Below are 13723 nucleotides of genomic sequence, written 5' to 3'. Positions count from 1 at the left end.
ATTTAAAATGATGAGCAGAAGTATTTAAATTTTAAGGAATTCGTATTAACCAGTAACGTTCTTTTGCCTAACCAAAAACATATAAAGAATGGCAGATAAAAAAAACAACAGAATATTTTGACTGTCACACAAATAGAAAAAAAAGTATCAGGTATAAAAATTTATTGGAGAAAGAAAACTTTCAAAATGACATAAAAATTAAAAATAAGCACAGAAAAGTATAAGTTTTTCTCTCCCCCGAGACAGTAGAAATTATAATGATAAAAGAGAGAAATTGACATAACTTTTGGGGAAAAGGAAACATAAAATTATAAGTGAAGCAATACCTAAAAAAGCCTGACACTGACAAAGCAAACATATTGATATAATACATACTCAAGGTATCCTTATCAGACAATACTACAGGGGTTTAAGAAAAGGGAAGCCTCTTCCCACTGAAAAGGAATTTAACTGAGAGAAAACAATGAAACAGCCAGAACTCTGATCGACAAAATGATATGTAACTGAAAATAAGCTGAAAGTGGCAGGCCAATTAAAATATGAATTAGTGTGATAAACATCCAATGTGCCAACCTTATGTTTTCCATAAAATGTTTTCTTTCTAAAGAAAGACAAATAAGATTGTACTTGCATACATTTGAAGGTATGACCAACCATAACCCTAAGCACTAAAACAAAGTAATGTATACATAATGAAGACACTATGACAACAACTTGAGAGAAAGAAAATATGACAGGGAATTTCAGTATTAAAAATATATATTATATACTTTTTGAATAAAGTCTCAATAATCAAAACAAACCACAAACACACACAGAGCTAGAATTTTGTTCCCTAGTGACTCAGCAATAAGTCTAAGGGCTTGTAATGCTAATCATCATGTTTCAATACCAGTGCTGTACACAGCACAGATACACCATTGTGTAGTTTTGTGCTTATTAACAAAGTTAGAAAACTCAAATATACAGTTAACACAAAAAGCACTGTTAAGGAAAGTGTCTAAAAAGTGCAGTGAAGTCAAACCTTAACAATGAACCAGACGTACAGTAAACAAAACCATCCTTAAAATAACTTTAACTGCTATAAAAACCATACAACTCTAACCTATTCAGAGCTTACCTTCATTACATAAAGAGCTATGTCTAGATCCTGATGGTGAAATTCCTGTTGTTAACCTAATGATTGATATTAAAGAAGTGAGTATTCCTAAGAAATTTTGTATTTTGTATCATTTCTTTATACCATTAATTCTTTTATATCTATATACTGATCTCACAATTAAATATACATTACTTTTCTAATAAGAGTTTTCGACAGAAAAAGTTTTAAGAATCTAATTTTTTAACATTTCCTTTTACATTAAATAATAATCTCAAAAGTCCTACACACATGATCTTCTCTAACTAAGATCAATTTCAGTTTAAACAAAAATATCTTTTGGCAGGTTTTTTTCAGATCTGGTGTGTACCTAAAATTGTAAGCATCAATTCTCCCAATGATGCAAAATTTTATATTAATTTATTCAAGTTTCCTTTCCAATACTTCTCACTGACATTTTTAATTTGTAAAAATATCATTAAAAATGAATAACAGCAAATATTGAGTGAAAAATTCACAGTGCTCCATGCATCTAAAATTGTATCATTATGTATTAACCCTGAAAAGACTGATTGGAGATACTCATGGACCAAGCAGCTTTATAAAGATCTTTTTTCTACACTATCTATGCAACAAACTGCTAATGGATCGCAAAGGTTTTGGTTACAGGGTCCCTAAATAACACATAAATCAAACAAAACATTTAGAGAAAAATACCATCAGTATTGTAATGAATTCCACTAATTATTACTAGGGTTTCCTACATATTTTATATAGAAAGTTATATGAATATTTCACCCAATTTTTCATTCAATTCATTACATTATGTGTTGTAACAGGCAGAAAACTTAAAATTATCAAAATGATGCAATGTGTATTAAACTCACTGGTGGTAAGTGGTGTATAAAGAAATTGGAAATATTTCTACAACTAGGTGTAAAGCTAGTCTTCTTAGTCACTAAGTAAATGTAGATATTAACACAGTCACTTACTGAGTTTTTAATGAGCTTCCATGATTTTCTGCTTTTTCAGGTTTCAGTGCTTTCAGAGAAAAAAAACAAAAATGATATAAATATTATATGATGCCTGATGAAACAGATAAAATGGTACAAAATAAATATAATACAAGTGAGTATACATAATGACAAAACAAGCAGAACTACTACAGGGGTTTAAGAAAAGGGAAGCCTCTAGCCACTGAAAGTTTGACATAAAAAGAATTTATTTGAGAGAAAATGTTGAAACAGTCAAAACTCTGACTGACAAAGTGATACATAACTGAAAATAAGCTGAAACACAAACCACAAACATGGTATCTGGGTCTAAAACAAGTAGCCTTAAGTACTGCGTAAATAAAACAAAATAAGAATTAAGAAAATATAAAATTAACCCAAATTCGGTATGTCAGTGATCACTGCAGTAAACAAAAAAAATTGGAAAAAGAAAGAAAAATGTTCATTTTTGGTATTTCAAGAATAAGCCAAGCACACAGTTACCTAACTCCACAATAACTTGTGCACCTTGTAAGATGTTCACCATGAAATGCTTCTGTGTTCTGATATGAAGTATAACAGAAAGGCAAACTGATCCAACGGTTGGATCAGAAGACCCTCAATAGACTTGTAAAAGTCTTCTTCTGGATGTCAAGTTCTCTTCAACACTTTAGCAGGTGTTCCAAGTCTTCACAATCTACCCACATACACTGAGACAAATAAATCAGGGTTTGCTCCACCAGGAACCACTATTAATGTAAGTTGTTCTTGTGCAGATCAGAAAAACCAGAGAACAATGGTGTAAAGTTGTCAAAAAGAGATTATGCCTATATTAAAACTGTGATCTCTACCCTGAGCTGTACAACAAGCCACATAGATCAGTATCTAGCATTACTGAATCCTCATGCTAGATGATCCTTTGGAAGTGGTTTGAAATAGGTTGCAGTGAGAGAACAATGTTCATCAATGCAATCCTTGTTGCTTATAAGGCAGTGTGATCACCATCATGTCTCAAATGTGATGTACCTTGGTTCAGCTAGTCTTTTCATGATGAGAAGTGTTGAGGCCAGTCACAAACAAACACCTTGTATTCAAGAACACTTGAACAGTGACTCTATTAACATGGCAATGTGACGTTTGAGCAAACAAAAGTGGAAGTCCGACATTAGCAGAACGTGTGAATTCCATAGAGAACATGACTGTTGACCACCTCTTGCCATCCATACGTTAAATACCCAATACCACTAACCGAAAATTAATATAAACAGTCAACACATTAGAAATTTCTGAGGATAAAATCAGTGAATAAGTACTGTTACACCTTAATTTGTAGCAGAAATCACAATTACTTCATGATGCAATTATGAAATTTATAGACACTGTACTATAGTGTTCCTTCTACTTTTTATTTTCCCTACATAAGTATGCCAAATTTACTCTATGCAGGCTTGTTATTAGTTACTTCAAAGCATACTTGAAGGTGTTTCTAATGTAAAGTCAGAATTAAAAGTTATGTTAAAATCTGGCATTACAACTGTTCTCTTCCTGTGTTTAAATCTCTTGTTAATCAAAATCTGTGTGTGTATATTGAATGTATATACACACATACATACTTACATATGGTAAACCTTCAGAAAATCATATTATTTAAAATGCATGAATCAAAGGAAATATTTATGTCTGAGAAACTGAAGACTTGAAATAAAGAGAAAGAAAATATTACTGAAATGTTTTGAGAAATTGAATGAAGACTTTGCTAGTGGTGTAGCTGTCTTTCTTGTATGGCACAAAGTATGCTATGCCAGAGTTTAAATTAAGGAAGAGTAATTTTAAAATAATTACCCATATAATGTACATTTTTATACTTCTTTAAGCTCACCTATTTGGGTTCATTTAAATAAATACAAATGTAATATAGGTATACTACAATGATATTTTGTTAAAATGGAAGACTTTTCTTTGTACTAAAACATATTTATATGAATAACAAGAATAGTGAAACAAAAAAATCAGGTAAAATATATTTCTTCTTTAATATTAATAAGTATTTAACACCATTGTATTTTCCTATAAGTATAATACTAATTATGTTACTAAAATTACAAAGCAACCTTTTTTGTGGCTATTGTGAAATTTCAAAAATGGCTCATAGTCTAGTGTTTGTAAAGTAGTAATAAAGAAACTAATGTGCAAGGTCAGATCAGCCTTGATCATGCTGCTTCCCCCCTCCCAACAGCCTTGCACTGATCTCATAGATAACCCAGATGAAGATGCAATGGTGGATTTTTTACATGCCTGTTTATACTATATACAGTCTGTTCCACAGCAGTTCACTTCAGAATGCTAATTACAATGTATCAATTGGACTTTTCTTGTTTCTTCTGCCATTTAGTAGAGTGCTGTTTTTCATAATATCTCAGATCCAGGTACTTAGCATGCAGGAAAAATAGCACTCAACCATTACATATCATCAAACATGTGAGTGGTAAGGTTTTGTTTGGAGTGATGTAGAAGCCCAACAGAAATGTTTTGGCCATGGATACTTTTCACAGCTGCACTGTGTTTTGTGTAATTTTTTGTTATAATTGAAGGTCCATACATATTTTCTAACCAAAGTGTTGCCATTACTCTGTTTTGTTTTGCTTTTATTTATAATTATTTATTCATTTGGCTAATAACTTTAGCCAAGGTGTATGCTTAATTAATCAACAGTGTTGTAAACAAAAAATATGACTGATAATAGCACTGTCTCTTTTAATTTTTTATTATAGTTGAAGGTTCATATATATTTTCTAACTGAAATGTTAGTGTCAAACTGCTCTATTTGCTGTTCATTTATTATATTCAAAGGTATGTTTAGTTAATCAACAATTTTATGTTAAAATGACTGTGACTGTTAACCTGCTTGGAATGGTGACTATTAAGCAAATGTTTTTTTTGCTTTTAAATGTCAGCTGCAGCTCTTTTAATTGGCTGCAGTAAAGTAGCCTTGTAATGAAAGCTTACTATATATAGATATATGAGTATTGCACATGGATCAAATACATGTACATAAACAATGTCTACTTCTTATTTAAAAATATAAAAACATTATTACACTTCATTATAACATACTTCTAAATTAGGTGAAAATGTTTTATTTTATTTACATAGATTACCCATAAAATTAATGTGGTTTTTAATCAAATATAAACTAATAGTTATGGTGACATCAATCATATATCTTGCAAATTTGTACAATTGAAGTTTCAAACCTTTGGATCCTTCGAAGGTCAAAATTTAACCTTTGTTACAGCCTTAGTTTTTTCTTTTAGCAGCAGGAAAGTGCCACAATGGCTTAAGTGACTTAACCTTCACTATGTTAAATTCCTTTTTTTGTTGTGTTGTCATGCTGTTCAGTTATTTTTATGTATACTGAATGTGTAAGTCAAATTATGATAACTAGAATACATTATCTTATATGTATTATAACATTTTGGGACAGTAAGGGACCCATTGGTCCAAGTAGGCTGTCCCATCCTCTAAACTAAATTAAAACTATTAAATAAAGAAAAAAAACTTTCAAAGCCAGCCCTTAGCATCCAAATAGTTATCAAGCTTTATGTTAAACTCTCTTAAATTTACTGCCTCCACAACATCTGTAGGCAATCTGTTCCAAAGGGCAACCATGCACCTTATTATAAAAATGAAACTGTCTTAGCCGAAGATGTCTTCTACCCTGCCAAAATTTATATTTGTGTCCCCTAGTAAAATAAGGTTTACTTTAAAAAAAAATGTTCAGCCATATGGGAAATATTAAAGCATATGATTTGTTCACAACATGTCCATGTTCTCTTAAATTCTTTTAATTGTCAATAACTTGTGCTATTTTGTGATTTGATATCTAAGACAATAACTTGTACCTGCTTTGCTAATCAAAATCGACTGTTCATCAGGCATCTTTATCTCACACTTAAGTATTAATTAAACATGGCTTTGGAAATATTAACAGAATAAATCATTAAAGTAACATTTGCAATTCAAGTATTATTACACAAAGGGGTATCTGAGGCTGTTGTCAGTCAAATTAAGTATTGGTACTAAAATGTACAAGCTGTGAAGCTATATGTCAGTCAAATTAAAGCCAGGTATTACAATATAAAAGTAATATTTTAGTTTGTTAGTGTTAGTAAAATTAAATTTAAAGTAGTTCTTGCAAAATAACGATACCTGATGGGCCAAAAGAAACTTAATATGACAATATATTAGTTCAACCTATACCCACAATACATTTAGTAGCCTATTTCTTAAAGCCTGAATGCAATGAAAAATCTACAACCTGATTTGGAAGCCTATCAGATTAATCAAAATTTTCATATATATATGTTTATTTATTTATCTCAGATTAAAACAAAGATTAATCCAAATAAAAGAAACTACTCACTCTCCCAAACTTATAAAATCTAATTTCCATAACTTGACAAAGCAAGCCTGGATGCAGAATAATTCACTTTTAGAAATCAACAGCTACTCAAAATACTAAACTAGTGATAGTAGGTCAGTACAAACATGTAAAATAAAAATAATACATATATATACAGTAAATGCATGTGCTCTTAAAAGTGAAAAATATCTGAGAATTATCACATTGTGTCAGTATAAAAACGGACTACATATTGATCCCTTGACACTAGGCACTGACACTAAGCCTTGTATGGGAAAATAATAAATATGATATTATTTTATTTTGATTATATTATAGGAATTTGCTGACTAGCAAAATCACAGAGAGCAATTGATTCATTATTGCCCATGTATAAAAAGTTTCAAAATTATTAAATCTGTAAATGGTCAAACAGCCCTAGTTAAATGTTTCTGTAATTCTAAGGCATTACAAAAAGTATTTCTCATACCAAAACTAATTTACAAAGTTTAATATTGAAAAAAGACAAAATTTAATTCTTACCTTTTGGTTAGAAAAACCAGCATGCATCAGATCAAGAGTAAAGAGTGTATTGTTGCTCTGTAATGTATATATAGCTTGTGTTGATGCCTAGTGAGTGTTATATATAATGTCTCAGTTACATCTTCAAAACATTCCCAAGAAAATGTGATACCTGTGACCACCCAGAAACGTGTATGTCATGTAATGAAAATGATGTAACACAAGTACCAAATTGTGACCATAGGGTGACAATATTACAAAAGCCTAGTACAACAATTAAACTGCATACACAACATACAACTCATACAGAGTTACATAATGAAAGTTATTATAACTATAGCTTTTAAAATAATTACCTTTCAACACTCTTGCTATGAAAACTACATAATCATTAAATATTAAATCACTAAATAAATCTTAAACTGAAGAGTCTTGTCATATAACAATAAGTCCCTCTTCAAGAAAAATATTTACAATATTTTTTATACTATAAAACAAGACTGTTCTCAGGTCATACAGAAAGTCTACTCATCACATAGGGAATCTGGTAAGTCTCATCTTGACTGGAACCCTGGTTGTCGTCTTGATATTGTGTTGCACCAAGTTGGTAGCCATGCCTGATGTTGGCACTTGTAGTTTTTCAGAGGAGTATTCACCACTTGCAGCTGGCTGTTGCTCACCTGCTGAGTCATTAGTTGAAACCAATAGCTTTGTCTACTTTGCTGAGCAACAAAGTATGGGTAGTTTATACAAAACTACACAAGTAAAGCAAGCAGTTTGCTCTTCCTTTCCAGGATGACATCTAGACAGAGGTATCACTAGCATAGGTGCAGTAAATAAACTATGGAAGGACCAGGATAGATAGCTATGCTTATTTACTGGGATGTGTTGGTGGTTGGTTAATAATCCTTTGCTGGACTCAAATCTGCTGCTACATGGGTGCCTAGGTAGAATAATTTGTCCAAGGTAAAGTCACTGCAGCTGCTACTATGTGCTTCTCCCTCTTTTGCAACTAGTTTGAAGTTATCACTTCATATTGCATTACTACAGAAACTGCATCAGTAAGGGGGAGAAGATCTATCATGTCCAGGTGGTGCTTCATCATTTTACCAGTTAACCCTCTCACAAATTTGTCTATGAGGTTATCATTGCAATCTGCTGAGACTATTGCAGGGTAAGCCTTTCCATGCAAATGGTGCAAATAATTAGCATAAGCAGTCAAGCTTTCTGTGGCACTCTTCTTCCCAGTCTTGAACTCAGCCCAATGGATTGTTCTATTTTCCACAAGTTTGAACTTGCAATGCAACTAGATAACAACAGTACTGGAGTCCCAGTTTAGACAGTTAGACTCTGAACTCCATCGAGCACTTGAGCAAGGAAAACATTTCAAGGCATTGCATAACCTGCTCTAGAGTTCAGCCATCCTAAGCAGTTACCAGTCTGAAATGCTTCAGTAAATGGTCAAAGTCCTCCTTCATAGTACCCTAAATGTTGAATGTGGGGGGTGAGGTAATCTGTTTTACCTCACACACAGGGAACTGCAATCATAGTTAGAACTTCACCCTTACAACTTCCTGGCCACCAAAAATGTTCTTAATGACATGTACACAGAACTGTAGTCACTATCTGGGACTCTAACTCTCATCCAAGTAGTCAATCCCTGGTCCATACCAGCAGAATAACAATGGCAGTTCATCCATTGACACTGAATGACCACAGGCTCTTCCTTGATTTATAGTTGCCTTGGCAGTATACCCTCCAAGTTTGCAGAGGTTCATCACTGTCCCATGGTTCACCTACTTCACCATTTAATGCTGCCATCTCACCAGCCAGTGAGATAGGTATTGCTGGTAAACAATGTATTCTTATAAAACACTAACACATCATCATTTACACCTTTAAAAAGAAATTACAAAGTTTTTTTAACTATTAAAACTTTGCTTCATTATATAGAATATTTCACATCATCATGCCAGATTCTTTGATCTTGGCAAATACCTAGCTTTGTGAAAATTTCAGAGAAGAACTTATCAACATCAGATATTTGGAAGCCAACAAAATGTGAATTTCCCTACAAGAAAATGTAATGTTGAAATGGTTTTAATATTGCAAATCAAGAATGGAGAAGCTTATGATAGACACAAAACATACACTGTGGAACCATAATAAGTAAGATGTAAAAAATACTTCTGATAACTTGTGTTTGCAATTATCAGTGGTTTATTATTTCATATTACAATGAATTATTTCTCTCTTTGTATGAATGAATTTTAAATTTGGATTTATCAGGTTACATTTTATTATACATTAGAAAAATAATTTTATATATTTACTGATAAAATTTTGAATTTGAATAGTTGCATTACTCCAATAACTAATTATCATATCACTGATCAATTATTTAAAGTAGAACATTAAACATCTATATTACTATTTTTTACATTAGTTTCACACAATTTGAAAAGTTCAGAAGTATATTTTATGAAATGAATTTGCACTTATTTTGCATTATTTAGATAACTTATATTACAAATTTGCCCACATGTTTCACCTTGAGTTGTTTATGTAATACCACTAATATCTATACATTTCCTAAATTCACAGTTTATGCTGCAAGATATTAAAATCAAATTTAAATCTTCTATGATAGAAAATAGAACCATTATTTTTCTAATGCTGATGCTTGAATACAGTATTACTAAAAATGTTACATACAGACTTACATTGCTGATAACAAATTTCATCCTTTTCTTGAATTTTTCTCAGGCCATGAAAAGGAGATAACTGAAAACACTCATTCAACAAATCAACATCAACATTTCTGGAAACATAAATAAACCCCACAGCAAATCCTTCTACCTATGAATAAAAAAATAACATGGACCATTATTTCAAAAGTCAAAACCTACATGTAAAAACATCCTAAAGATGATTTAATATGTCTTGTAATATTACCAACCTTGATTATTTTTTGATAATATGCTTTCACCTCATTTGAGCTAACTCACCATACAAAAGTATAGGATCTATAAACCTACTTCTGAATAAATATTTATGTACAATTTTCAATGGTTATTTGTTGAAAATATTAAAAACATCAATATTTTAGTACTCCATTTTCACTTAACAAACTTTTTATATCCTAGACCACCTGTCAGTACACTTTATATTTACATCATTTTATATCAAAATATCAGCTAATGTTCATATTTGTTTTAGAATTATGCATTCATATAATGATATATATACACACACACTGTTACAGTATTCAAAACCTTTCTTACATGTTTACATGTGTTGTTGAAACTTCCAAATACATGTTCTTTTGTAATGTCAAAGATAAAGAATGTTACTCTTGTTAAATACTCTGAGTTTTCAATCCTATTTTAAAATAACCAGGTAAGAATCCTAATGAAGTTAGGTTTAACTTTCAGTTATGCTAATTACAGTAATATTGTATAATATTTGATCTTTTGACTACAGACTTATTGCAAACTTTATGTTTGATGTTTTAATTAATCAACAAACATGGTACTTCAGGAATTATAATTTTATCAATACAGTTAATTTTGGTTTACGGTTCAAAAATTATCTAATTCAATTAAATTGTAAATGTTACAGATTAAATATGCTTGAAATATGTTTGCAGAAGAAATGTTTGGTGCTTTTCTAAGGCAGATCAAGCAGACTGTAATATAAGGTAGAAACAAACTGAAAAAAAACATTGTTTTCAAATCTCTCTTGTGATTAAAATGTACATAAAATATATACTAATATTGAAAGTGCACACGATATTATTTATAAGATATATGACGGTTATATTGCACTTATGTAGATATGTCTTGTACATAATAAAGGAAGTACATGTAGGGTTAAAATGTTAATCTCCTAAGCTGTCACTTTCCAAGGATATTAACTTTTCTCAACAACTTCCTATTGATTTAAAATGAGATAGTAAACTTTTTAAATTCAGAACTGGAAACATTCCATATTTCTTTTATATTGTTAATCAGTTTACTTTCATTGCACAGATTTGAATTTAAAACAAAACTGATATATATCAAGGCCCATCGGTTGGCATTAAAAATGGGTAAGAAGCATTGCAGTTTTTTAATGGAATATATATATATATATTTATATATCAATGCCCCAATGAAATACTCACTTCATACAGACTATATTATTATATAGGTTTAAATTTATTCAGAACTTATCAATATGATTACAACAATTACATACATTTTAAGACCTTAAATTCAAAATAGATGACAAATTTGCTCTATGATCTGTAACAGTAATGCATACAGACAAGTCACAAGTAACCACAAGAACGACAACAACATGATTTTCATTCCATAGTTTAATCAGAATGATAAGCTTAGCCTGTCAAAATTAGCCTTGAGTATCTTATGTTTTGTTAATTTTTTTATATTTGTGCATTATTAGAGTGATGTATTATTATTGTTTTTTATAATGCCTGAGCTATAGAAATAACACTTATTCAGGCACAAAAAAGATACTGTTAAAATAAATTCTAAATATTCATGCATTACCAAGCAAAGTACTAATGAATTCTTTGTCATTCACAATTCCATAAGTATACATCAGCTTTTCCCAACTTCAGTTTAACAACAAATGATAAAGCCTAGCACCTTCCTCCCAAATACTATGTTTTGTCCAGAGCTAAAAACTCCTCTACCATGTAAACAAAATCAAATAATATTTAATGAATATATTATTTCAACTTGCCAAAACAGAGAAGTCAATTTGTACCTCAATAAACACATACCTATTCACTTGCAGACAAAAGTACTGTACCATTTTCAAATAGCATTGATTTTCCTATGAGTGACAAGATAGGTCAAGTGAATAACAGAAGATTTGTCAAGATGTTTACTGTGAAATAATTCAGTATTCTCTGACTAACCGAGTTCATGGGAAATAAAGAGAGCATCATTTGTGGGAGTGTTATATGTGAAAATGTCATGTGTTTTCTACCTTCTATAGCGGTATAAAAATCATCAAACTTTCAGTTACTTAATTTCTGCACTTTCATGGCAGCAACATATGATCCAGAATATTGTTAACTTTGCCACATTTTAGTTGATTTACCCTTTGTTCTCTAGTAGGTGATGTCTCTTCTGCACATAAGATATTTCAGTATTGTATTTAAAAACAGGATTGAATGGGTTAGTACTGAAATATACTTGGCTAGCTGATTATGATGTTGAACAAAAGTGACAGCCTACCAATGCCGTAAAGGAACAGAAGTTGTGCGTTGAAAGTGTCCACTGAACAAAGAAAACAAGTTTACATTTTAGATTTGAGCACACTTTCTTAGTTCAGATTTTCACTAGATGACTGATGAAGACATACTATCTTAGATACCTGAATGTTTAGCTTTGCAGACATCAATCTCCAGAGAAAGAAAACTGGAAAGTTAAGCACCAATCATCTAGTGCAGGGGTCATGTGACCAATTAAAGTGGCTTTAAACTTCACCTTCAAAGTTTTTATTTTCTCATGCAGTGATATTTGGTTTGCTTCATTTTTCAGCTCAGTCACTCACCTGTGCTGCAGGTGACAAACAGTATCATCACAACTTCATCTTCAAATTCTTGACATAAGCCAACCAAATTGCTTATCCATATTCTCCCAACTTGGCATGTATAATATAGGCACAAGTCAATCAACATGCTCAATCCTACCTCCCCATTAAGACTATATCAAAACCAATTATGTGAAGTGGAAGTTTTTAAAAGTTTGTATAAAAACAATGAAAACAAAAATGACTGTATGTTATATTTATATACATAATTAGATTAATTATTATCAGTGGATTAAGGAAAAATATTAATGATGATTGAGAAAGGTGTTGTGTCTTTTACAGCACATGGATTACTTTATTTTTGCTAAATAACTAGACTGTACAGATGTTGGAAAGTGTAAAGCAATCTTTATTATGACACAAAGCAAAATCAAAACAAAAACTGAGGTACACCTGCACAAACAAAGGGACATTTGCTATTACTGGATTAGCAAATGGGTTGGCAGGTTTCTTTCATTCTGTCAAACTAAACATTTTGAAAATGAAGCAGAGCTCTAAAGTACCACGACTCAAGACTTACAAAAAACATTGGTCCCTTTCGTTGATATAGCATTACATGAGACTAACCATTCTCTCACAGTATTCATGGAACATACAAATATCATCCACTTGGTCAATGAAAGGACATTGCAGTCATTGACCCCACTAATATGCGAAACTGCAGCAACATCCCCACAGACAGGGTAGATAATATCTGCTATCAATAACAACAAAAACGTAAAGGTAATGAAACAATTTTATTGACTTTCTGGACCAATTAGCAGAGAAACAGACTAAACATAAAAGTTTTAAAATTCCTATATTACTAAAGATTGTGTAAAAAACACATTATGCCCATATATCACACACATGAAAGTGTCACTTTGTTTTTGTTTTGTGGTCTAAACAGTTGTATTTAAATATCATCACATATAAGTCTAAGGAAATGTTGTTTTTTACCCTTATGTTTTAAAATTAACATAATTTTGTTTATAAATATATATATATGCATATGGAATGTACCTTGCAAACTAATATTATAAACATATACTGTATATTCATTACAATACCCACTAACACACACACACACACATATATATATATATATGTGTGTGTGTGTGT

At 31.1% G+C, this 13723-nt stretch overlaps 1 protein-coding gene across 1 annotated transcript in view; it reads right to left on the bottom strand.

Annotated features, from left to right (window-relative positions):
- Window positions 1-13723, bottom strand: part of LOC106464278 (cilia- and flagella-associated protein 61-like) — a 111813-nt gene that overhangs the window by 77749 nt on the left and 20341 nt on the right. Inside the window, exons 4-6 of the mRNA XM_022391983.1 lie at window positions 9739-9874; window positions 2092-2140; window positions 1121-1176 (exon numbers count right to left, since the gene is read on the bottom strand). Coding sequence (XP_022247691.1) covers window positions 1121-1176; window positions 2092-2140; window positions 9739-9874 — 241 coding nt within the window. The remainder of the gene's footprint in view (window positions 1-1120; window positions 1177-2091; window positions 2141-9738; window positions 9875-13723) is intronic.

The sequence above is a fragment of the Limulus polyphemus genome, unplaced genomic scaffold (genome assembly GCF_000517525.1).
Source record: "Limulus polyphemus unplaced genomic scaffold, Limulus_polyphemus-2.1.2 Scaffold1605, whole genome shotgun sequence".
NCBI classification, from domain to species: domain Eukaryota; kingdom Metazoa; phylum Arthropoda; class Merostomata; order Xiphosura; family Limulidae; genus Limulus; species Limulus polyphemus.
The sequence above is the reverse complement of the archived record's forward strand: the minus strand, read 5'-3'. Positions and strand labels throughout refer to the sequence as shown.